General features: G+C 43.0%; 1 protein-coding gene across 4 annotated transcripts in view; it reads left to right on the forward strand.

Annotated features, from left to right (window-relative positions):
- slc24a3 (solute carrier family 24 member 3) overlaps positions 1-27057 on the forward strand; it is a 432795-nt gene that overhangs the window by 149513 nt on the left and 256225 nt on the right. For 3 of the 4 annotated variants that reach the window (XM_069932355.1, XM_069932353.1, XM_069932354.1), the window contains exon 2: positions 23404-23530. The exons of the other annotated variant lie outside the window; for it this stretch is intronic. In XM_069932355.1, coding sequence (XP_069788456.1) covers positions 23494-23530 — 37 coding nt within the window. In that variant the 5' untranslated portion in view covers positions 23404-23493. The remainder of the gene's footprint in view (positions 1-23403; positions 23531-27057) is intronic. 4 annotated transcript variants of the gene reach the window in all.

Genomic DNA, 27057 nt, shown 5'->3' on the forward strand with positions numbered 1-27057 from the left:
CTTGCTGCAGGTGTTCTGCAGCTGTCGTTGCCGGCTGTGGAGATCGACTCCCCAGCTGGTCCCCCCTCCCGTCGGTGTGTTTTTTTTCATTCGCATCGCGCATGCGCGAAACTTCGCGCATGCGCGGTTGCGCACTTTTACTCGGCTCTGCGAGCCATTTTTGTAGTCCATTATTTACCGACCTGAGGGAGCGGGTTTCTCTCTCCGCAGCGGGCCTCTTCGGACAGGTAAGGCCTTCACCTTTTTCCTCCTTTGTCTTCTCTTCCTCTCTTCTTACCGTTGCTTTCGACTTTTCTTTTTTTGTCGCCATCTTCTTTCCACCTTTATACTCACTTTTCTGTAACTTTTATTTCTGTGCCTTTGTGTTTTCTCTTGTTTTTCCCGACTTTTCTGGAGAGGGCTGGAGTTCACCGTCCGGCCACTACTCCATCGCGTGACTCCTCCGGGGGCAAAGTATTGATGTGGATTGAGAACTGGCTGGCAGGTAGAAGACAGAGAGTTGGGATAAATGGCTCATTTTCTGAGTGGCAGGCGGTGACCAGTGGGGTACCACAGGGATCTGTACTGGGACCCCAGCTGTTCACAATTTACATTAATGATCTGGATGAGGGGATTGGATGTAATATCTCCAAATTTGCAGATGACACTAAGCTAGGAGGGGTTGTGTGCACGGAAGAGGGGGTCAGGAAGCTCCAGTGTGATTTGGACAAATTGAGGGAATGGGCAGATACATGGCAAATGCACTACAATGTGGATAAATGTGAGGTTATCCACTTTGGTAATACAAACCAGAGGGCAGATTACTATTTGAATGGCAATAGATTAAGAGATGGGGAAGTGCAGAGAGACCTAGGGGTACTTGTACATCAGTCTCTGAAGGCGAGCATGCAGGTACATCAGGTGGTTAAAAAGGCAAATGGTATGTTGGCCTTCATATCAAGAGGGTTTGAATATAGGAACAAGGATACCTTACTGCAGCTGTACAGGGCTTTGGTGAGATGCACCTGGAGTATTGTGTGCAGTTTTGGTCACCTTATCTAAGGAAGGATGTTCTTGCAATGGAGAGAGTGCAGAGGCGATTCACCAGGCTGATACCTGGAATGGCAGGAATGACTTATGAGGAAAGATTGCGCAAATTGGGATTGTACTCCCTGGAGTTTAGAAGATTGAGAGGGAATCTCATAGAGACATATAAAATTCTGGCAGGACTGGACAGAATGGATGCAGATGGGATGTTTCCAATGATGGGAAAATCCAGAACCCAGGGCCATGGTTTGAGGATAATAGGCAAACCATTTAGGACCAAGATGAGGAGGAATTTCTTTACCCAGAGGGTGGTGAATCTGTGGAATTCATTGCCACAGAGGGCAGTAGAGGCAGGTTCATTAAATATATTTAAGAGGGAATTAGATCTATTTCTTCAGTATAAGGGTATTAAAGGTTACGGAGAGAAGGCGGGGACGGGGTACTGAACTTTAAGATCAGCCATGATCTCGTTGAATGGCGGAACAGGCTCGAAGGGTCGAATGACCTACTCCTGCTCCTATCTTCTATGTTTCTATGTGTCTGCACTGAGCACGATGTCCAAATTAACCAAAATCTTAGCTGCTTGCACCTGATACACTCTGTTCCCTTCATATTCATGCTTCTATCTGGAAGACTCTTTAATGCTCCTCTTGTATCTGTATCTTCTGCCTTTCGTAGCATTCACTTCCAGGCACTTGTCTCTCTTGGTCTATAAAAGAAAACTTGCCTCACACATCTCCCTTAAACTTGCTTCTCTCTCCTTAATTTGATGCCGTCTAATGCAGCCGTTCTCAACCTTGTTTTGGCTATGGTCCTCTTAGGACTCCACTCCAAATTTATGGGCCTCCCTTCCCTGTAAAGTGGTCATTCAGTTAGTTTCTTCCATACTTCTCTCCTACCAGCTACATCAAAAAAACCTAAAAATATGATTTCAGTCTGTGATTTCCACCCCCCCCCCCCTTAAATGTGCTGTGATCCCTGGGGTGGGGGGTGGTGAATGGCCCCCATTGAGAATGGCTGCTCTAATGTTTGATAATTTTACCCAGGGAAAAAGATTCTGCTACACAATGAATGCCCCTCATAATTTTATAAACTTCAATCAGGTTCTCCCTCAGCCTCCAACACTCCAGAGAAATCAACCCAAGTTTGTCCAACCTCTCCTCCGAGCCCATATCCTCTAATCCAGGCAACATCCTGGTAAAACTCTTCTGTGTCCTTTTCCACAGTCTCTGTACCTTTTCTATGATGGGGTGATGATTAGTGATTGTGACTGAAAGGTGGGGGGAAGAATGGGGAGGACCGATCAGCAGCAGATCCTTTACTGAAGACTGAAGGACAACTTGCTTCCACTAATTTTTGTGGGCTGTGAGCTGGCAGAACAGGAGATGGTCAATGGGATGGGCTAGTGGGGGGGTGGGGGGGGAGGAATCGGAGTGGTTAGTTTGAGGTGGCACACTCCTTCTGCCACTAACCTTGAGTTTCATACTGCCATCTGCAATGTTGATGAGTTTATTGTCATGCACATTGTACATTGGACTTGCACACTGAAATTCCTGCGTGCTGCAACTGAACAGGTATTTTGTAAAAGAAAAACAACCACAATAGTATACTAATTGAATTTAAATACAAATAAATATTCGAAATAATCCTTATCATAAAAAGTGACTTGGCAATAGTGCAGACAGTCCTTTTGTGGTGTTGGAGCAGTCCCTGATTGGTGAAACAAGAGGAAATTCAAGAGCCATTGGAAAGAAACTGTTCTTGAACCTGGACTTCAGGCTTCTGTACCTTCTGCCAAAAAGTAGCAGTGAGAAAAGTTATGACCAGGTGATTGGGGTGGGGGGGTCTTTCATGAAGCTGTATGCCTTGAGGCAGTGCCTCATGTGGACACTTTGACCACAAGATGCTGGACATATTACACTTTTCCAAGGAAATTTGAGCACATGCTTGAATCATTTCCCTAATCCATTTCAGACTTCTTCCAATGACACGGCTTGTAACAGTGCTGGTTTTGTGAGCAACATAACGCCCATTGGTAGGAAATTAATGTGTTTTGGGCCTCAGCATTGGGACTGGTCAGTTGATTGAGAAAGTATGAGTAGCATCTCTCCAGTACTTTGAGTTGCCTGCTGAATGCAGTGACTTTGAAGCATACCGGAGGACAAAGTTAATATCTGCCAAGTGGACTGAGTTATTTAAGACATAAAAGTGCTGGAGTTACTCAGCAGGTCCCTCTGGTCTTTGGAATCAAAGATTATATAAACCTACATTTCAGGCATGAGCCCTTCATCAAGTTATGAGCAAAAAGCAGGCAAGCATCTGAATAAAAAGGTGAGGGGAGGAGGGAAGAAGGGGCAGGGAGAGGTACACAGACCAACAGCTAAGAGGCCAAAGGTGGACATGGAGAAGAGGGCAGGAGAAAAAAAGCTGAGAATTGATCAGGGTGGGGGATTGCCCTATTAATATAGAGCTGGAGGAAAGGAGACAGAGGGATGGGGGGTGGATAAGAGAGAGAAAGACGCAAGGGATGGGGAGCTGGAGGAAAGGATACGGGGATGGGGGGAGAGAGAGAGACGTGAGAGGTGGGGAGCTGGAGGAAAAGAGTCATGGAGATAGGGGGGTGAGAGATGGGAGGGGCCTAACAGAAACTGGAAACATCAAGTATTAATGCCATCTGGTTGAAGGGTGCCCAAGGCAATAAGACATAGTAGTTCCTCCAATTTGTGAGTGGTCTCAGTTGGGAAGAGCATGAGACCATGGACAGACTTGTTGGAATACAAAATGAAATGGTTGGCCACTGGGAAATCCTTGCTATTCCAGCGGACAGAACAAACATGCTCGATGAAGTGGTCTCTCTCTCCCCTCCCCTATCATTTTGTTTCCAGCTCTGCATTCACAGAGCTACCCCCTCCACCCGACCAATTCTCAGCTTTTCTTTCCTGGTGTCCTATCCACTGGGATTGCAGTGGAGCTGAGAGTTAAGCTCGCGGTTGGCATGCCAACTTGAAGCCAACTTTAGCGGGGGATGAATTTCGGTGCTTTGCCTAAATCATGACCTTGGTGTTGTGCAGTGGAAGCTGGTTGTGCGTGGTTCATTTTAATGTGAGATGGTTGTGGTACAATGGCCACCCCATGGGCCAGGCAGAGAGAAGTCCTGTTTTGATCTCCAATCAATGTGGACAGGAGTGTTGGCCTGAATAGCTCATTTCCATGCTGTATCTGTGACTGTCAGGCAGACCAGGCTGGCCTATTGATGTGCACAGTCTTGCACGCATTCTCTGTCTCGCTCTCTCGCATTGGTTTCTGCCAGTCTTATGCTGCCACTTCTGTGTAGTACAGTGATCACCAATGACCAGCAATGTTGCTTGGGTTTGATCACCCACCATCAGAATGGAAACTTCCTGCAGCAATGTACAAAATGCTGGAGGAACTCAATGGGTCAGGTAGCAACTGTGGAAATCTATAGACTCTTGATGAAAACCCTTTATCAGGAACGTCGACTGTTGCCTTCCATGGATGCTGCCTGACCCACGAAGTTCTTCCAGTGTTTGCGTTTTGCTGCAGGTTCCCAACATCTGTAGACTTCTATTTTACCCCTCGAAGATGCCTGCATTAATTTGCAGCATTAAAGTGATCCCCCCCCCCTTTGCAGTGCTTTTTTTCGATTGAATTCTGCCATTGAAACTTTACCTGGTGTGATTGGGTTGAAAAGAAGGCAGGCTCGTGGTCGATGGTGTTACTTCACCTGTGCTAGTGTTACCCCTCAACCTGTGCAGCACCTGGACTGTTTGAACACTACACTATGCAGTTCTGTTTTACTTTGCACTACATGTTGCACTTGAGAATGGGTTGTCTTGCCTGGATAGCACTCAGCACAAAGCTTTTCACTGTATTTTGGTGCACATAACAATATATAATACAATTCCCACCTCCCTGCCACACCCTCATTTCTTTCATTTCTTCCAGCTGTCCCTTGTCCATCTCTCTTCTGCTCTACCTGCTTCCATTAACAACTGCCTTGCCAACTCTTCTTGCTCTCAACCACTCTGCGCACTCCACTTTAGCTTCTCCTCTGGGTTGCCCGTTTTCTACTTCTAAAGCTCCTGTTCTTGCCGCTGGTTCCCATTTTTTAAAATCTCTCCACCATCCTTTCTCCATTCACTGCCCTGCCATCACCTTGCTCATGTTTTCTTCCCGATGCCTCATGCTGTTGCTCCTCAGCCACCACCTTCCCCTTGCATATGCCCCTCCTCTCCCTTTCCTACTGTGTCATTGCCCTTCTCTTCGTTCAGCAATCTGTGGCTGCAATCTCTCCTCAGCCCCCTTCCACTTTCAATTTACTCAAAGTATCTGGGCATCACTGGCTCTTGTTGTCTGCCACTAATTGACATCAATTAATCAGTAATAAAACTGAGGAGGTGGCGAAAAGACCACCCCACTGATGCTACTTGGAGTTAAGAAGACAGACGAGGTTAAGGATTCCACAAATGAGAGAATACCAAGTTAAGGAGGCAATAGGAATTTCTTGTCATTGAGGTTGGTTAACCTATGGAATTCTCCACATCCAGAGGATTGGGGAGACTTGATCGCGAGAGAGATTTAAAAAGGAGGTTGATATGTTTTGAAGGATTGGGGCATTGAGATCTGTGGGGAACAGGCACAGAAGATGAGCTGAAGCCTGGGACAGATCTGCTGGGATCATATGGGTACTGTGGCAGTTTTGGTGGGCTACCTTAGCTCCCATTTTCATGTGACCAAGTAAGAAGAGGACATTCCCTTCCCCGAAGGATATTAGTGCACTGGTTGGGTTTTTAATGACAACCCAAAAGACTAACGATCAGCAGTCATGATATTAAATCGCCTTCACTTCCATGAATTTAACTTTGATGGGTTTCAAATCAGGTTCAAGTTCGCATACAACCCAATGAAACTGTGTCTCTCCAGACCATGGTACTCTCTCAAAAACCCACAATGATCACATAAATAATACAAATAAATAGATAAATATGTGGATGATTTACTCAGTTATCAGTCTCACAGCCTGCGAGAATAAATTGTTCCCTATCTTGGCAATCCTGAATTTGATGCTCCTGTACCTCCTCCTTGATGGTCGTGGGTCGAATATAATGTGTGTTGGGTGGAAAAGATCTATAATTCTTTGAGTCTGAAATAGAAAAGTCCGAAGTAGGAAATGTTATCAACAGAGAAAAGGGCCATTTTAATGATTCTCTATATAGATTTCAGCCCATACCACCAATGATGCAGCCAGACAGGACATTCTCCATTGTGCTCCTTGAAAAGGTTGGCAAGATGGCGAGCATTCTCACCCTCCTCAACTTGCTTAGGAAGTGTAGGTGCTGTTGCATGTTACTGACTAATGAGGCAACGTTGTGGGTCCAGGATAGGCTGTCTCTGAATCTGTGATCTACACCCATTTCTCCTCCCCTCCCTCTCCTGACTCCCCTCTTTATGGATAAATACTGGATGCAAAAAAAACTGCATTAAAATGCTTAAAAGTTAAATCTCACTGGGATTATTTTCCACTGAAGCTTGCTGACACACGTGATTGAAGAATAAAAGATTATGCATGTTATTCGAGGTCAGGGAACTATCTTCCTAAAGCAAACTGGATTAATGCATCAGCGCAGCAATGGAACATTCCCCTCACTTGGAGGACAACAGCCAGATCTCTATAAGTAACACTGCCACATGCACCAAGCTCATGTGCAAAAAATGGCCCAAAGACCTTATTTCATCATATTTGCAAAGGATGTGACCAAAAAAATTCCCAAATAAATCCAGGTCACTTACTTTAAAATAAAAGTGCCAGTGATTCCCCTGACATAAGCTTTTTTTTAATGGTGATTTTATTTATAAGCAATTGTCTGAAATTGAGGTCAGTACAGCAGATAATCATCTGGGAAATGGGCATTTCCCAGGATTGGGCCGTTCTTGTCCCATTTTGGAGTTCAGCTTCCCACGACTTCGTGTGGGGCCACTTTTGGATGAATAAGGATCTCCTAGTTAATAATGTCATCCAGAAGGCTTGGTGTCGACCAGAACTTTTATCAAGGGTTTACCAAGTTGATAAGAAGTAAAACACGAGTCTGTAGACACCGTGGTTGAAGTAAAACCACAATGCTGGAGAAACTCAGCTGGTCAAGCAATGTACTTAAAATAGCAAAGATAAAGGTACATAGCCAATGTTTCGGGCTTGAGTTGGTAATGTATATTTATCTTTGCGACATAAAGCACACTGTTTGACCAGCAGAGTTTCTCCAGCATTGTGTTTTTACCAAGTTGGTAACGTCCTTTACTGTCACAATATCATTGAGCCTTGCAGTATTTTGTCGTGCTGCCTAGTGTAGGCAGTGCCGACTGCATGAATTCTGCTCAATGTGATCATTGGAACTTTCCGATGACTGTGGAAATAGTCGGAGCTCATTTAACCTCCTCAAATTAAAGTTTATTGTCACATGCACAAACACACATGATGATATTTCTTTTTTGAGCAATCCAGTTAGTCATACAGATCTACACAGCTTTCCGAACATTCGAATTACAAAAATTTTGCTTATGAGAGATTTCAGAGGAACACTCTAGTTTTGTAAAGGGGGTATACCCGTATCCCGTACAAGTAAGGATTTATAGGAACACTCTAGTTTTGTAAAGGGGGTATACCCGTATCCCGTACAAGTAAGGATTTATAGGAACACTCTAGTTTTGTAAAGGGGGTATACCCGTATACCGTACAAGTAAGGATTTATAGGAACACTCTAGTTTTGTAAAGGGGGTATACCCGTATCCCGTACAAGTAAGGATTTATAGGAACACACTAGTTTTGTAAAGTGGGCTATACCCGTATCCCGTACAAGTAAGGATTTATAGGAACACTCTAGTTTTGTAAAGGGGGTATACCCGTATACCGTACAAGTAAGGATTTATAGGAACACTCTAGTTTTGTAAAGGGGGTATACCCGTATCCCGTACAAGTAAGGATTTATAGGAACACTCTAGTTTTGTAAAGGGGGTATACCCGTATCCCGTACAAGTAAGGATTTATAGGAACACACTAGTTTTGTAAAGTGGGCTATACCCGTATCCCGTACAAGTAAGGATTTATAGGAACACTCTAGTTTTGTAAAGGGGGTATACCCGTATCCCGTACAAGTAAGGTTTTATAGGAACACTCTAGTTTTGTAAAGGGGGTATACCCGTATCCCGTACAAGTGAGGATTTATAGGAACACTCTAGTTTTGTAAAGGGGGTATACCCGTATCCCGTACAAGTGAGGATTTATAGGAACACTCTAGTTTTGTAAAGGTGGTATACCCGTATACCGTACAAGTAAGGATTTATAGGAACACTCTAGTTTTGTAAAGGGGGTATACCCGTATCCCGTACAAGTGAGGATTTATAGGAACACTCTAGTTTTGTAAAGGGGGTATACCCGTATCCCGTACAAGTGAGGATTTATAGGAACACTCTAGTTTTGTAAAGGGGGTATATCCGAATACCGTACAAGTAAGGATTTATAGGAACACTCTAGTTTTGTAAAGGGGGTATACCCGTATCCCGTACAAGTAAGGATTTATAGGAACACTCTAGTTTTGTAAAGTGGGCTATACCCGTATCCCGTACAAGTAAGGTTTTATGGGAACACTCTAGTTTTGTAAAGGGGGTATACCCGTATCCTGTACAAGTAAGGTTTTATAGGAACACTCTAGTTTTGTAAAGGGGGTATACCCGTATCCCGTACAAGTAAGGATTTATAGGAACACTCTAGTTTTGTAAAGTGGGCTATACCCGTATCCCGTACAAGTAAGGTTTTATAGGAACACTCTAGTTTTGTAAAGGGGGTATACCCGTATACCGTACAAGTAAGGATTTATAGGAACACTCTAGTTTTGTAAAGTGGGCTATACCCGTATCCCGTACAAGTAAGGTTTTATAGGAACACTCTAGTTTTGTAAAGGGGGTATACCCGTATACCGTACAAGTAAGGATTTATAGGAACACTCTAGTTTTGTAAAGTGGGCTATACCCGTATCCCGTACAAGTAAGGTTTTATAGGAACACTCTAGTTTTGAAAAGGGGGTATACCCGTATACCGTACAAGTAAGGATTTATAGAAACACTCTAGTTTTGTAAAGTGGGCTATACCCGTATCCCGTACAAGTAAGGATTTATAGGAACACTCTAGTTTTGTAAAGGGGGTATACCCGTATCCCGTACAAGTAAGGATTTATAGGAACACTCTAGTTTTGTAAAGGGGGTATACCCGTATCCCGTACAAGTAAGGATTTATAGGAACACACTAGTTTTGTAAAGTGGGCTATACCCGTATCCCGTACAAGTAAGGATTTATCGGAACACTCTAGTTTTGTAAAGGGGGTATACCCGTATCCCGTACAAGTAAGGTTTTATAGGAACACTCTAGTTTTGTAAAGGGAGTATACCCGTATCCCGTACAAGTGAGGATTTATAGGAACACTCTAGTTTTGTAAAGGGGGTATACCCGTATCCCGTACAAGTGAGGATTTATAGGAACACTCTAGTTTTGTAAAGGGGGTATACCCGTATACCGTACAAGTGAGGATTTATAGGAACACTCTAGTTTTGTAAAGGGGGTATACCCGTATCCCGTACAAGTGAGGATTTATAGGAACACTCTAGTTTTGTAAAGGGGGTATACCCGTATCCCGTACAAGTGAGGATTTATAGGAACACTCTAGTTTTGTAAAGGGGGTATACCCGTATACCGTACAAGTAAGGATTTATAGGAACACTCTAGTTTTGTAAAGGGGGTATACCCGTATCCCGTACAAGTAAGGATTTATAGGAACACTCTAGTTTTGTAAAGGGGGTATACCCGTATCCCGTACAAGTAAGGATTTATAGGAACACACTAGTTTTGTAAAGTGGGCTATACCCGTATCCCGTACAAGTAAGGATTTATAGGAACACTCTAGTTTTGTAAAGGGGGTATACCCGTATCCCGTACAAGTAAGGTTTTATAGGAACACTCTAGTTTTGTAAAGGGGGTATACCCGTATCCCGTACAAGTAAGGATTTATAGGAACACTCTAGTTTTGTAAAGTGGGCTATACCCGTATCCCGTACAAGTAAGGTTTTATAGGAACACTCTAGTTTTGTAAAGGGGGTATACCCGTATACCGTACAAGTAAGGATTTATAGGAACACTCTAGTTTTGTAAAGTGGGCTATACCCGTATCCCGTACAAGTAAGGTTTTATAGGAACACTCTAGTTTTGTAAAGGGGGTATACCCGTATACCGTACAAGTAAGGATTTATAGGAACACTCTAGTTTTGTAAAGTGGGCTATACCCGTATCCCGTACAAGTAAGGATTTATAGGAACACACTAGTTTTGTAAAGTGGGCTATACCCGTATCCCGTACAAGTAAGGATTTATAGGAACACTCTAGTTTTGTAAAGGGGGTATACCCGTATACCGTACAAGTAAGGATTTATAGGAACACTCTAGTTTTGTAAAGGGGGTATACCCGTATCCCGTACAAGTAAGGATTTATAGGAACACTCTAGTTTTGTAAAGGGGGTATACCCGTATCCCGTACAAGTAAGGATTTATAGGAACACACTAGTTTTGTAAAGTGGGCTATACCCGTATCCCGTACAAGTAAGGATTTATAGGAACACTCTAGTTTTGTAAAGGGGGTATACCCGTATCCCGTACAAGTAAGGTTTTATAGGAACACTCTAGTTTTGTAAAGGGGGTATACCCGTATCCCGTACAAGTGAGGATTTATAGGAACACTCTAGTTTTGTAAAGGGGGTATACCCGTATCCCGTACAAGTGAGGATTTATAGGAACACTCTAGTTTTGTAAAGGTGGTATACCCGTATACCGTACAAGTAAGGATTTATAGGAACACTCTAGTTTTGTAAAGGGGGTATACCCGTATCCCGTACAAGTGAGGATTTATAGGAACACTCTAGTTTTGTAAAGGGGGTATACCCGTATCCCGTACAAGTGAGGATTTATAGGAACACTCTAGTTTTGTAAAGGGGGTATACCCGTATACCGTACAAGTAAGGATTTATAGGAACACTCTAGTTTTGTAAAGGGGGTATACCCGTATCCCGTACAAGTAAGGATTTATAGGAACACTCTAGTTTTGTAAAGTGGGCTATACCCGTATCCCGTACAAGTAAGGTTTTATGGGAACACTCTAGTTTTGTAAAGGGGGTATACCCGTATCCTGTACAAGTAAGGTTTTATAGGAACACTCTAGTTTTGTAAAGGGGGTATACCCGTATCCCGTACAAGTAAGGATTTATAGGAACACTCTAGTTTTGTAAAGTGGGCTATACCCGTATCCCGTACAAGTAAGGTTTTATAGGAACACTCTAGTTTTGTAAAGGGGGTATACCCGTATACCGTACAAGTAAGGATTTATAGGAACACTCTAGTTTTGTAAAGTGGGCTATACCCGTATCCCGTACAAGTAAGGTTTTATAGGAACACTCTAGTTTTGTAAAGGGGGTATACCCGTATACCGTACAAGTAAGGATTTATAGGAACACTCTAGTTTTGTTAAGTGGGCTATACCCGTATCCCGTACAAGTAAGGTTTTATAGGAACACTCTAGTTTTGAAAAGGGGGTATACCCGTATACCGTACAAGTAAGGATTTATAGAAACACTCTAGTTTTGTAAAGTGGGCTATACCCGTATCCCGTACAAGTAAGGATTTATAGGAACACTCTAGTTTTGTAAAGGGGGTATACCCGTATCCCGTACAAGTAAGGATTTATAGGAACACTCTAGTTTTGTAAAGGGGGTATACCCGTATCCCGTACAAGTAAGGATTTATAGGAACACACTAGTTTTGTAAAGTGGGCTATACCCGTATCCCGTACAAGTAAGGATTTATCGGAACACTCTAGTTTTGTAAAGCGGGTATACCCGTATCCCGTACAAGTAAGGTTTTATAGGAACACTCTAGTTTTGTAAAGGGAGTATACCCGTATCCCGTACAAGTGAGGATTTATAGGAACACTCTAGTTTTGTAAAGGGGGTATACCCGTATCCCGTACAAGTGAGGATTTATAGGAACACTCTAGTTTTGTAAAGGGGGTATACCCGTATACCGTACAAGTAAGGATTTATAGGAACACTCTAGTTTTGTAAAGGGGGTATACCCGTATCCCGTACAAGTGAGGATTTATAGGAACACTCTAGTTTTGTAAAGGGGGTATACCCGTATCCCGTACAAGTGAGGATTTATAGGAACACTCTAGTTTTGTAAAGGGGGTATACCCGTATACCGTACAAGTAAGGATTTATAGGAACACTCTAGTTTTGTAAAGGGGGTATACCCGTATCCCGTACAAGTAAGGATTTATAGGAACACTCTAGTTTTGTAAAGGGGGTATACCCGTATCCCGTACAAGTAAGGATTTATAGGAACACACTAGTTTTGTAAAGTGGGCTATACCCGTATCCCGTACAAGTAAGGATTTATAGGAACACTCTAGTTTTGTAAAGGGGGTATACCCGTATCCCGTACAAGTAAGGTTTTATAGGAACACTCTAGTTTTGTAAAGGGGGTATACCCGTATCCCGTACAAGTAAGGATTTATAGGAACACTCTAGTTTTGTAAAGTGGGCTATACCCGTATCCCGTACAAGTAAGGTTTTATAGGAACACTCTAGTTTTGTAAAGGGGGTATACCCGTATACCGTACAAGTAAGGATTTATAGGAACACTCTAGTTTTGTAAAGTGGGCTATACCCGTATCCCGTACAAGTAAGGTTTTATAGGAACACTCTAGTTTTGAAAAGGGGGTATACCCGTATACCGTACAAGTAAGGATTTATAGAAACACTCTAGTTTTGTAAAGTGGGCTATACCCGTATCCCGTACAAGTAAGGATTTATAGGAACACTCTAGTTTTGTAAAGGGGGTATACCCGTATCCCGTACAAGTAAGGATTTATAGGAACACTCTAGTTTTGTAAAGGGGGTATACCCGTATCCCGTACAAGTAAGGATTTATAGGAACACACTAGTTTTGTAAAGTGGGCTATACCCGTATCCCGTACAAGTAAGGATTTATCGGAACACTCTAGTTTTGTAAAGGGGGTATACCCGTATCCCGTACAAGTAAGGTTTTATAGGAACACTCTAGTTTTGTAAAGGGGGTATACCCGTATCCCGTACAAGTAAGGATTTATAGGAACACTCTAGTTTTGTAAAGTGGGCTATACCCGTATCCCGTACAAGTAAGGATTTATAGGAACACTCTAGTTTTGTAAAGGGGGTATACCCGTATCCCGTACAAGTAAGGATTTATAGGAACACTCTAGTTTTGTAAAGTGGGCTATACCCGTATCCCGTACAAGTAAGGATTTATAGGAACACTCTAGTTTTGTAAAGGGGGTATACCCGTATCCCGTACAAGTAAGGATTTATAGGAACACTCTAGTTTTGTAAAGTGGGCTATACCCGTATCCCGTACAAGTAAGGTTTTATAGGAACACTCTAGTTTTGTAAAGTGGGGTATACCCGTATCCCGTACAAGTAAGTTTTTATAGGAACACTCTAGTTTTGTAAAGTGGGCTATACCCGTATCCCGTACAAGTAAGGTTTTATAGGAACACTCTAGTTTTGTAAAGGGGGTATACCCGTATCCCGTACAAGTAAGGTTTTATTGGAACACTCTAGTTTTGTAAAGTGGGGTATACCCGTATCCCGTACAAGTAAGGTTTTATAGGAACACTCTAGTTTTGTAAAGTGGGCTATACCCGTATCCCGTACAAGTAAGGATTTATAGGAACACTCTAGTTTTGTAAAGGGGGTATACCCGTATCCCGTACAAGTAAGGATTTATAGGAACACTCTAGTTTTGTAAAGTGGGCTATACCCGTATCCCGTACAAGTAAGGATTTATAGGAACACTCTAGTTTTGTAAAGGGGGTATACCCGTATCCCGTACAAGTAAGGATTTATAGGAACACTCTAGTTTTGTAAAGTGGGCTATACCCGTATCCCGTACAAGTAAGGTTTTATAGGAACACTCTAGTTTTGTAAAGTGGGGTATACCCGTATCCCGTACAAGTAAGGTTTTATAGGAACACTCTAGTTTTGTAAAGTGGGCTATACCCGTATCCCGTACAAGTAAGGTTTTATAGGAACACTCTAGTTTTGTAAAGGGGGTATACCCGTATCCCGTACAAGTAAGGTTTTATAGGAACACTCTAGTTTTGTAAAGTGGGGTATACCCGTATCCCGTACAAGTAAGCTTTTATAGGAACACTCTAGTTTTGTAAAGTGGGGTATATCCGTATCCCGTACAAGTAAGGTTTTATAGGAACACTCTAGTTTTGTAAAGAGGGTATACCCGTATCCCGTACAAGTAAGGTTTTATAGGAACACTCTTGTTTTGTAAAGTGGGGTATACCCGTATCCCGTACAAGTAAGGTTTTATAGGAACACTCTAGTTTTGTAAAGTGGGCTATACCCGTATCCCGTACAAGTAAGGATTTATAGGAACACTCTACTTTTGTAAAGGGGGTATACCCGTATCCCGTACAAGTAAGGTTTTATAGGAACACTCTAGTTTTGTAAAGTGGGCTATACCCGTATCCCGTACAAGTAAGGTTTTATAGGAACACTCCAGTTTTGATCATTGCGCGCATGAAGGTGGTGCCCCTACTTGATCATTGCTTGCATGAAGGTGGTGCCCCTCCTTGATCATTGCGCGCATGAAGGTGGTGCCCCTCCTTGATCATTGTGTGCATGATGGTGGTGCCCCTCCTTGATCATTGTGTGCATGAAGGTGGTACACCTCCTTGATCATTGCGCGTATGACGGTGGTGCCCCTACTTGATCATTGCTTGCATGAAGGTGGTCCACCTCCTTGATCATTCCGCGCATGAAGGTGGTGCCCCTCCTTGATCATTGCGCATGAAGGTGGTGCCCCTCCTTGATCATTGCGCGCATGAAGGTGGTGCTCTTCCTTGATCATTGCATGAATGAAGTTGGACCTGGAGAGGTCTTTGAAGATTGGAGATCATTCTACCATGGATCTGACTGAATAGGCTTGAGAAGGCTGTTTTTAATAACTGGTGTGAGGTATCCTAGTGTAATTTCTGGGATAAGGCGAGCACCTAGAAATGGATCAACGTACTTAGATCCTTATATCCAGATACAGACACAACCATGTGCACTACTGGCCTGTAAGGCTCCATTGAGCCTGTGACCAAGTGGCTCCTTATTGTAAGACAGTGGCTCAGATTTTAACAAGGCAACCTATTGCACTAAAATTGACATGGAAACATGGCCCAACCTAAACTGTGGAATAAGGGGGCACATTCCCACTTTTTGTCATGTACCACATCTTTGTTAGGGGAAGCACAAATCAGACTTCCTTGAATCCTGGAGTCACCCGGGAAATTGCAGACACTGGATTCCAAAGCAATAAACAACCTGCTGGAAGAACTCTGGGTCGAGCAGCATCTGTGGGAGAAGAAGGGTCTACACTTTGGGCTGTTCTCTCTCTCCTGCGGATGCTGCTTGATCTGCTGAGTTCCTGTAGCAGGTTGTTGGTTGCAAAGTTATGCTGATCTTACCTGTACCAGAGCAACAGTGATCTTTAGTCTGTGTGCGTTAACCAGGGAAAATAAAGACAATTTAAAGCACTATTGACCTAAATCTGACCTTAAAGCAAAGATCAATTAATTGATCTTCATTAAAATACCAGCCAGTGCCTGTTGATTGATGTTTCATTGAGTGCTAATTGAATGAGAACAAGTCAAGGATAAGTGATTAATTCAGGAAAGGAAAAGATCTGAATTGGCTCCAATGTTATGAATTGAACAAGAGAAACGCAGCAATACTCTGTTAATCCAGCACTCTAGGACATTGATTTCCCAAGGTACAGGATGTTATTCCAATTTATATTAACGCAACATTTTTAAAATCATTTATTTTTAGATGTTATAAGGTACAATATTAAATTTTCCATTGAATTTCAAAGGGAGCACAGGGAATCAAGTAGCAGGTATGTTTAAAAGCAAGCACAGGAACCTGGGCACTGGTTAGTAACACCACTTTGCAGACTACGAATTTGCCAAGAGTGTGTGGAGAAAGAGGCAAGGGTCCTTATCACAGTTCATCCACAACAGCACATGACAAAGGACTCCCTGATTTATGGGTTATTTCTGGGGACATATGCAGAGACAGACTTCCAAAGCTGCTAGAAGATCATCAACTCAGTAAAAGATGCCCTTTGCTCTGCCTGAAACTTGTTGGTCTTCTAGCACACTGTGGTGTCGGTGCAGGAATGCTACCGACTGGCACATTCCAGGTTGCAGATGTTCGTGCTGAGGTTTGGCGCTGCCACCACTAGGGCACTGTGGAGAAAGACCACAGTCTAGAGTCCTTCTGGTACAGAGCATTGAGGGGCTGAGACCAAGTGGAAGTCCCTCAAACAACAGAGGAGGGGAATAACTACAAGGGGGTACAGTTGCTCATAGAAAATTAGAGGATTAATGTGTGTAGCAATGGAGTTAATCTGTGAATATGATACTAAGGATGCAAAACTATGACACAGTTTTCCTATATACATGCTATTTTTGTGAATATAGTTTCATTTAGGGAAAAAGAATTGGAGCCCTGTTGTGTGAAAGAGAGCTTGGCACTGAGGTACTGACAGGCAATGCGTGGACAGAAAATGGGGCCATGGGAGGTTTGAAGAGAGTGGGGTAATGGGGGGGCCCTGGCAAGGGAACGGGGGAGGGGCAGTGATGGGGACCTGGTGTGGGGGCCACGGTGTGGGGAACAAGTGGACCATGGGAACCAGGGTCTCAGTTTGTGAAAGTGACTGGGGTTCAGTAGGGCAAGATGGTGAACCATCAGGGTTTTTGGATTATCAGGGTTTTGTAGCAATTAAAGGAATGTCAGAAACAGGTCCGGCTACATCTGTGAGAAAAGAAACAGAAATGAGATTTTGGGTTGACAACCTTTTGTCAGAAGTGAGAAGAAGATGAAAGAAACATGTGGCCCTGCAGTGAGTGTGGGATGGCTTGATAGGGTAAAACCAGGCTGAGCTGTGGGGGGGTGGTGGGGGGGGTACACTGTAAACGAGGTGATCTGATGAATGGGAGTGGTAAGATCCAGTCAATAGAACACTGAATGGAGGAGATACAAAATGCAGATCAAGAAGACACGCCCAGCAAAAAAAAACACAACAGACAGGGAGCCGCGCTGACCCAATAGCGCAGAAGGATGAGTAATATAGGCAGGAATAAATTTCCCGATGTAGATCCAATATTAAGCCCAGAAGTCTGCAACATGGCCTGACAGATATGTCTGGAATCTGCACATCTGGATTCCCGTAGGTCTAAGGACTGTGCATGGTGTGCATGAAGTTACGATACGTGGCACAGATCATTTCTCCCCTTGAACCTGTAGTGTTATTGGCTTAGGCAAAAACTGGTCTGTGACCTGACTCCTCGTATCTTTCTTAGTGAACAAAAAGCTGCTAATCCTAATCTCTGGTGTTCACCCAGAAGGAATGCTGCTTATAAATGGGGATATGGGGTGGGGGGGGGGGGGGGATGGTGGAGAGGAATGACATTCTCTGTCCATCTTTTAAGTCCAGGTATTATTCCAGTAAATATAATTTGTCGCTCTTTCCTTCATGTTCCTGTCATCGTGATTTCACGGTTGGAATAGGGGTTAGTGTTACACTATTAGAGTGTCGGCGACCCGGGTTCAAATTCACCACTGTCTTTAAGGAGTTTGAACGTTCTTGAGCATGTGGGGTTTTTTTTGGTTTCTCTTGCATTTCAAGGACGTGTGGGGTTGTCAGGTGTTTTTGGGTGGCACGGATTCATGGGCTGGAAGGGCCTGTTACTGTGCTGTATTTCTACATTTAAATTACAAAGAAAAAAATGAAAATGAAGTAATTCCATGACCAGTTTTGAAATCTTCTTTACATGCCTTTCATTATCTCATGGATGCTTATGGACTACAACCCCAGTTGCCCGATTAGTGCTTGCTTTGATCATGGAGCTTTGATCTATCAGACCTCTATGGGTTCTGCTTCCGGTCCTCCTTTATGGAAGGAACGTGAGCTTGGGGTCCAGGTTGCAAGCAGGGATTGCGCCTGGAGTCTGGCCTAGTCGAGGGTCCAGACTGTGGACGAGGTGTGCGGTTGGATCCAAGGCTGGGATCAAAGTTCAGGACAATAGAGAGTCAGGATGGTGGGTAGGTTTGTGAATGAATGCAGGGTTCATAGTGCTTGTATGTTTCCCACTCAGTTTAAGCCCATCAGGTTCTTTGCATAGTTTATAATCTTTCTTCTTTCTTTGGCTTGGCTTCGCGGATGAAGATTTATGGAGGGGGTAAAAAGTCCACGTCAGCTGCAGGCTCGTTTGTGGCTGACAAGTCCGATGCGGGACAGGCAGACACGGTTGCAGCGGTTGCAGGGGAAAATTGGTTGGTTGGGGTTGGGTGTTGGGTTTTTCCTCCTTTGCCTTTTGTCAGTGAGGTGGGCTCTGCGGTCTTCTTCAAAGGAGGTTGCTGCCCGCCAAATTGTGAGGCGCCAAGATGCACGGTTTGAGGCGATATCAGCCCACTGGCGGTGGTCAATGTGGCAGGCACCAAGAGATTTCTTTAGGTACCTTTTCTTTGGTGCACCTCTGTCACGGTGGCCAGTGGAGAGCTCGCCATATAACACGATCTTGGGAAGGCGATGGTCCTCCATTCTGGAGACGTGACCCACCCAGCGCAGCTGGATCTTCAGCAGCGTGGACTCGATGCTGTCGACCTCTGCCATCTCGAGTACTTCGACGTTAGGGATGAAAGCGCTCCAATGGATGTTGAGGATGGAGCGGAGACAACGCTGGTGGAAGCGTTCTAGGAGCCGTAGGTGATGCCGGTAGAGGACCCATGATTCGGAGCCGAACAGGAGTGTGGGTATGACAACGGCTCTGTATACGCTAATCTTTGTGAGGTTTTTCAGTTGGTTGTTTTTCCAGACTCTTTTGTGTAGTCTTCCAAAGGCGCTATTTGCCTTGGCGAGTCTGTTGTCTATCTCGTTGTCGATCCTTGCATCCGATGAAATGGTGCAGCCGAGATAGGTAAACTGGTTGACCGTTTTGAGTTTTGTGTGCCCGATGGAGATGTGGGGGGGCTGGTAGTCATGGTGGGGAGCTGGCTGCCCACCATATAATACAGCTGTATGATATGAAGTTGTTCGGGTGTTGCTCGATGTGAAGCCCCAGATCTCCCGGATTTCACTGGTTCTAATTTTGTACATGGAGTTCCAGGTCCCCTAGTTCTGGATTTCACCATAATAAAATTTTTACCTGGCATAGAGCCACAGATCTCGCCATTCACTAAATCTGTGCATAGCTGTGACTGTTGCAAGTGAGAACTTTGGTGCATTTCTACATTGTACTTACGTGAATGGCAATAAACCCCCATCATGCCTGTGGGGAACAAGTTTAAAGTTACATGGCTTTTAATGTCCATCATTTGTGCAGAAAACAAAAGTGATTAATTGTCCATTTATCTGTTACTTACATAAGTGGTCGTTTACATCAGAGAAAGTCAATCTCAGAACACTAAATAAAAATTTGCCTTCTGTGAGCAAATTTCTATTATGAATCTTTCACCTATAAAAATTCAGGCTCAAAAGTGTTATTGACAGAACTAAATATAGATCTGTACATTTCTGAGTACTGCTGCTGAAGGTAATTCTCACGAGTGACAACCTAACGATGGGGTATTTTTAAGCTGACAGCCAGCTTTCCTCCAAGGTCTGAAACCCCAGCAACCACAAATAAGACAACTGAGCTTCCCTTCTATCCCTTGTCTCTGCTGTCAAGACACAGCAGTGTGGTTCATCTCTCTGTTAACTTCAACTCTGCAAAATATCGACGATTAAACCTCTTGTACTTTGCAAATAAAATTCCGCAAATTTTCCAGTTAATTAACTGAAGCATCATTTGCTTGAGAAATAGTTACCGTAATATTTTAAATATTTGCAACGAGAGGACTGAACAATTAAGAATACAGGCCAGAGGCACGGCTTTATTTTTGCAGAACTGACACTTCCTTTCTCCAGCTGTTTTGGTTTTCTTTTCCGGTCGCTATCTGTAATTTTATAAGCGTTTAATCTGGAAAGTCTGAAATAAATGACAGGAACTGGATCATAGTTTGTGCATTTATTGTTCCTCCAGAGTTCTTGTGCAAGATGAAAGATCATTTTCATCACTTGTTAGGATCTAGCTTCATTTTGTGCCTCCCATCTTCTGATTGACTTTGGTCTGTGCATCCACTGAGCAACTGTAAGCTGGTTCTTTTTAAATTTAAATTTTTAATGTTTAATTTGACAAGCAACATGATAAATGGGTCCTTTCAGTCCACGAGCCTGTGCCGCCCAATTACACCCAATTGACCTGCAACCCCTGGTATGTTTTGAACAGTGGAAGCCCAAGTAGACATGGGGAGAATGTACAAACTCCTTCCAGACAGGGCCAGATTTGAACCCGTCACTGGCACTGTTACAGCATTTAGCTAACTGCTCTGCTTACCGTGCCACCCTCTATAGCCTTTTTTCCACTGATACCTTGTCCTGCTGGGCAGGGTCCAGTGGAAAAAGAAAACAATCAGCACACTGGTACGAAATTAAGTCAAATCACCCTGGGGTTTGACGGCCTCTACCATTACTCATTATCACTGGCGTCAGCTGATGCCAGCATGCCGATTAATCCAGTGGAAAAAGGGCAGCGGAAAGTCTCCTGTTTCCGATTGAAGGTAGATTCTCTGATCCATGGGGATAAGTTGTGTTCAGTGGAAAAGCAGTCAGTGTCCTGGTGAAAGGTGGCTAAGTGGAAACAGCACAAATGGCTTCCTATCCCGGGACACTGCGCAGCCAAAGAACTGGGATGGCTGTGGAAAAAGGGCTTTTGATTACCATAAGAAAAGAACTAATGGATACCTGGCTAGTGGGGGTATAGAACTGGAGGAGTTTGGCACTTTTGATAGCCAAGTGAAGCATTGACTGAATTTTATTGCACAACTCCACAAGAAATCTGGGTGCTACTGTTGAAAAGTGGCTTTAAATTTATTTACCACATGGTAGAAGCCCATTTTGGCTCATAAAACCTGTGCCGCCAATTACACCCAATTAACCTAACACTCTGTCTTTGGAGGAAACCGGAGCACCCGGAGAAAACCCACTTGGTCACAGGGAGAGCGTACAAACTCCTTATGGACAGTGCCAGATTCGAACCTGTTAGGTGTTGTTGTAACCATGATGCCAAACCTGAAGCAGAGCCATGGTTTTTGCATGCCTTCGTTTCTGTTGGATAATTTGTCTGGTTTTATTTGGTGGTATTTTCATTCTTTCGCAATTTTTTCCTCTGCATAATCCCTTACTAAATGGGATTAGCACTAGTGCAAAATCTGCGCAGGATGAGATTTTAGAAACAAAAATTCTTACCTATTCATGGATAATTTAGGTTTTACGAACCCTGATTGTTCTGAAGCTGTGCTCACTGTGGGGGTAATGTTTCATCTGAGTCTTGCTGAGATCTGTGACCTCCGTGACCTTGCGTACAACATTATGCATGCTTTGATCCCGTTTTCCATTGATGTTTGAATCACGCTCACACTCACATCCCTTGCTGCTGCTACCACTCTCAAGGTTTTTCAGATCACTGCTGCGTGAGTGAGATCTTCCAAACCCAATACTTAAGGAGTGCTGTGAAATGGCCAACTTTGTGAATGATGATGAAGTTTTATTGCCATACACATAAGTACAATGTGCAAATGCACCGAGATTCGTACTTGCTGTAGGTGCACCAACTACAAAAGTTCATATTTGTAATGGATCTGTGTTAATATTAATGTCTAGTTTAATGTTAAAATAATATTTTATCTAGATATGGTGTAAAAAGTTAGTTTTCGGTGGTCAGGGAAACAAAGACAACACATTAGCATTTCAGCAGATGCGTGGTTCTTTTCAGCTGGTAGTTGGCTCAATATCATCAAACACATTTACATTTTAAACACCATTAACAACAGAGGCCAGTTTGTAAGACGGAATGGTTGCTGATTGCAGTTGAAGCCAAGAGGTGAAAGGAGGTTCTTGAGGTACTGAAAACAATAGGTGTTATTTCAGAAGCACTTGTATTAACACACGACCATTTTGCTTTCATGTGAGCAGACATCACGGAGGCATAAGTGGACTTGGATACTTTTAGCCCATCAGTGTGAGAAGACATTATGAAGTTCAAAGATAGAAATGATGTCACATACCATGTGACATGAGAGGCTTGCCAAAAGTATTGAAATAAGACACAGAGTTGAGTAGAAGAAAACCTGCTGTTCTGTTAAGATGCTGAACTGACCAGCAGCAATATTTCCCCCCGAGGGGGAGAAAGCTGCCTATGTTACTCCTGGAAAGAGAGAACACAGAATAAGTGGCTTTGAAGTAAGAAAACCCACTTCTGACTGTCCCTTTAAGATAAAAAGGGCAGTTTCATCGTTTGGATCACAGATTCCAAAGCCTTCATTCAAGAGAAGAAAACACATATGTGAAGAAAATCTCTCTGAAAGGCAAAATATCAAAAGAATTGTGAGTTAAAGAGGCCTGAAGATGTGGTTCAAAAGTGCTTCATAATTATTTCCAAACTGAAAATTTGAGACTTTCAAGCAAGATGATGCTCAAGTTTTAAAAATAGACTTTTCAGAGTTTGGGTCTGTAGCGCACGCACGCACGCACGCACGCACGCACGCACGCACGCACAGAGTGGGTGATTAAGTTAGAGATAAGTAAGAAATGTCATTATTATTGGTTTAATAAAACTGGTAAATTTTCCTTTGTTGTTCCTTTTACTAATAAGGATTTATTAGTAAAAGGGTTTATTAGTTTGTAACACATTAAATGACAATGCCAAGATTGAAAAAAAGATAGTAAATATAAAAATACAGATGAATAAATATTCAAAGTCGCAGGTGATGCTGGAAAAAAAACAATGTTTCAATAGTGCACACATTTTTTGGTGGTCCCAGAGTAGTCTGATAGCTGCTGGAGAGACACTATTTTTGAATCTAGAAGAGCTGGACTTCAGTCTTCTCTATCTTCTGCTTGAAGGTAGCAGTGAGGAGAAGTTGTGACCAGAGTGATGAGGGTCCTTCATGATGTTGTCTGCCTTCCTGAGGTAGTGCCTTGCATAGATATATTTTCACTCCAAAGGGAGTCAATTTTCAACTGCAAAATGTGCAAATTAATCTCTAGCCCCAAAATACTTCCCCTAAAATATTTTCTCTCAAATGATAAACGTTGCACTTCTAATTTATTTTGTTCCTGTAGTGCAACCTAATGAGCAGAAGCAACAACCCAATGACTGAATACCTTTAGACAAAGAGTTGTTGGAGAAATTAAGTGGATCAGACAACATCTATGCATCTGAACTGGAAGAGGATTAATATCTTTGCAGGTAGGTTTGTTAGTCTTGTCGTAATGGGCTTAAACTAGATTTGCACGGGGAGGGGAACTAGTATGCTAGAGCAGTTGGTGAGAAGGAAGAGGATAAACAACTTCACATAACATGAGAACTGCATGTATAGATAGAAATCAAAGGTTTGTACAATAGAAATCTTCTCAGGTGTATTTATTTTAAAGCAAGGAGTATTGTTACAAAGGTGGACGATCTTAGGGCATGGATTGACATTATGGGATTATGTCATTATTGCAGGAGGGACAGGGGGCTGTTGCTTCAGACGTGATAGAGGGGGATGGATGAAAGGGGAGGAGTGGCATTGCTAGTCAGGGAAAATATATCAGCTGTGCGGTCGGGACAGCCAGAAAGGTTTGTCTACAGTTGCCATATGGGTGGAGTTGAGGAATGGGAAAAGTGTGACCACACTGATAGGGTCGTATTATAGAGTACCCAATAGAGAGAATTGGAGGAGAATCTGTGGAGAGATAACAGATCAATGCAAGAAGCAGAACATTGTGTAATAGGAGATTTTAACTTTCCATATATTGACTGGGACTCGCATATTTTTAAAGAGCTGGATGGCCTGAAGTTTGTGAAATGTGTTCAAGAAAGTTTTCTAAATCAATATATAGAGATAACAACAAGATCTCCTATTAGGGAACTAGACTGGTGACAGATGTATATGCTGGTGAACATTTTGGGTCCAGTGACCATAATGTCAGTAGCTTCAAGTTAATTATGGAAAAGGATAGGTCTGGTCCTCATGTTAGTGTTCTGACAGGAAGGAAGGCAAATTTGGTGAAAATCAGAAAGGGACTAGGAAGAGTGGATCGGAATAAGTTGTTTTATGCCTTAACTGCTCTGTGATTGGCAAGGGATTGCTTAAGGTGGTATGTGAGTTGGAAGGGAAGGTTGAGAACCACTGCTCTAGACCCAATTATTACTGAAATATTTTGCTTGAGAAAAATTGTCACTGGCCCATTTCCTTTGGAGTTATGAAACCGTGAATATAACGAGTCAGTTAGGTATAATTAAAACAGTGGTTTTCAAACTTTTTCTTTCCATCCACATACCATCTTAAGCAATCCCTTACTAATCACAGAGCACCTATGGCAAAGGGAATACTTAAAGTGGTATGGGGGTGGAAAGAAGGTTGAGAATCACTGCCCTAGAGGATCAGAGAGATCCTCATGTATTCGGGGAGATCTTCGTTTTTTTTGCATCAGTATTTACTCAGGAATCTGACATAGTACATAAGGAAGGAAGTGAAACAAACAGAAGTGTCAAGGAACATATGGAGATTAAGGGGAGGAGGTGCTTGCTGCCTTACAGTGAATAAAGGTAGATAAATCACCTGGGCTGGATATGATATTCCCTCTGATCTTGAGGGAGACTAAAGTAGAAAGTGCGGGAGCCCTGGTTGATATATTCAAAATGTCCTTAACCACAGGTGAGATGCCAGCGGATTGGAGGGTAGCTCATGTTGTACCATTATTTAAAAAAAAATGCTCCAAAAATAAACTAGATAATTACTGGCCCATGATCCTGACGTCAGTTGTAGGTAAATTATTGGAAGGCGTTATCAGAGATAGGATATATAGGTATTTAGACAGCCATGGGCTGATTAAAGACAGTCAGCATGATTTTGTGCGTGGTAGGTTGTGTTTAATGAGTCTTGTAGAATTTTCGAGGAGATTACCAAGAATGTAGATGAAGGAAAGACCGTGGCTGTTGTCCTCATGGACTTTAGTAAAGCCTTTGATGAGGTTTCACATGGGAGATTAGTTCAGAAGGTTAAGACACCAAGTATCCATGGAGAGGTTGTAAACTGGATTCGTAACTGGCTGTGTGGGAGAAAACAGAGTGGTAGTGGATGGTTGCTTCTTGAAGTGGAGGCCTGTGATGAGTGGTGGGCCTCAGGGACCTGTGTTGGGACCACTGTTGTTTGTTGCCTATATCAATGATCTGGATGATAATGTGCTAAATTGGATCAGCATTTGCTAATGGCACAAAGATGGGAAGCATTGTGGACAGTGAGGAAGATTTTCAAAGTTTGTAGAAGGATCTGGACCAACTGAGAGAATGGGCCAAAAGAAATGGCAGAAGGATTTTAATGCAGACAAGTGTGAGGTGATGCATTTTGGAAGGGCAAACCAAGATAGGACGTACACAGTAAATGGTGGGGCACTGAGGAATGCGGAGGAGCAGAGAGATCTAGGAATGCAGATACATTGTTCCCTGAAGGTGGTGTCGCAGGTGGACATGGTTGTAAAAAAAAGCTTTTGGCATCTTAGCCTTTATAACACAAAGTACTGAGTATAGGAGTTGGGATGTTATGTGAAGTTGTTTTAAGGTATTGATGAGGCCAAATTTGGAGTATTGTGTGCAATTCTGGTTCCCTAACTACAGGAAGGATATCAATAAGATTGAAAGAGTGCAGAGAGATTTACCAGGATGTTGCTGGGTATTCAGGAGTTGAGTTCCAGGGAAAGATTAAACAGGTTAGGACTTTATTCTCGGGTGTGAAGAAAAATGAAGGGAAGTTTGATAGAGGTCTTTAAAAATTATGAGGGGTATACACAGACTAAATGTAGGAAAGGCTTTTTCCACTGAGGGTGGGTGAGATAAAAACCAGAGGACATGAGTTAAGGGTGAAAAGGGAAAAGTTTAGGGGAAACTTCTTCACACAGAGAGTGGTGGGAGTGTGGAACGAGCTGCCAGCTGAAGTGGTGAATGCGGGCTCAATCTTAACATTTAAGAAAAATTTGGATAGATACATGGATGGGAAGGGGTGGAGGGCTATAAACTGGGAGGAAGTCAGTGGGATTAGGCAGATTAATAATTCGGCACAAACTAGGAGGGTGGAAGGGCCTGTTTCTGTGCTCTATGGTTCAGTGGTTCTAGGTCTTGCAGTGTCCATAGGAGGTAAAGATATGCAACTTGCCTTTTGGACCTGGATCCTTCTTCAAGGTATGAGTAAAATGCAGACAGGCACCTGAATTAAAAGGCTGGAGAGAAGGGAAGAATGGGTAGGGAAAAGAGTACAGACCAACAAACAAAATTTTCTTGATAGGAAAGCAGGAGAGAGAAAAGATGAGCATTCTTTACAGGGGATGGTGCTTTAGGCTCTGAAAATTGAGCTGAGACAAAGGGAAAAGGTAAGAGAGAGGCACAGAACTGGAGGAAAGGAGATATTGGGAAAGATGGTGGGGGGGGGGAGGTTTGAATCTCACAAAAATTGGAGGTCGATATTAATGGTATCCTGTTGGAGGCTGCCCAGAAGGAAGATGAGGTGTTGTTCTTTCAATTTACATGGGTCTCAGTGTGTCAGTGCACGAGACCATGGACAGGTATGTCGGCAGGTGAATAGGATAGGGAATTGAAATGGGTGGCCACTAGGAGATCCAGGTTATTGTAATGGATAGAGCCAAGATGATCAAGGAACTGATCTTTCAGTTTGTATTTTTTGAATGACATCTTGGATGATCTTGCATGGAAGACCTCCTTCTGGGAGCAGATGTGAC

This window comes from Narcine bancroftii, chromosome 4 (assembly GCF_036971445.1).
Source record: "Narcine bancroftii isolate sNarBan1 chromosome 4, sNarBan1.hap1, whole genome shotgun sequence".
NCBI classification, from domain to species: Eukaryota; Metazoa; Chordata; class Chondrichthyes; order Torpediniformes; family Narcinidae; genus Narcine; species Narcine bancroftii.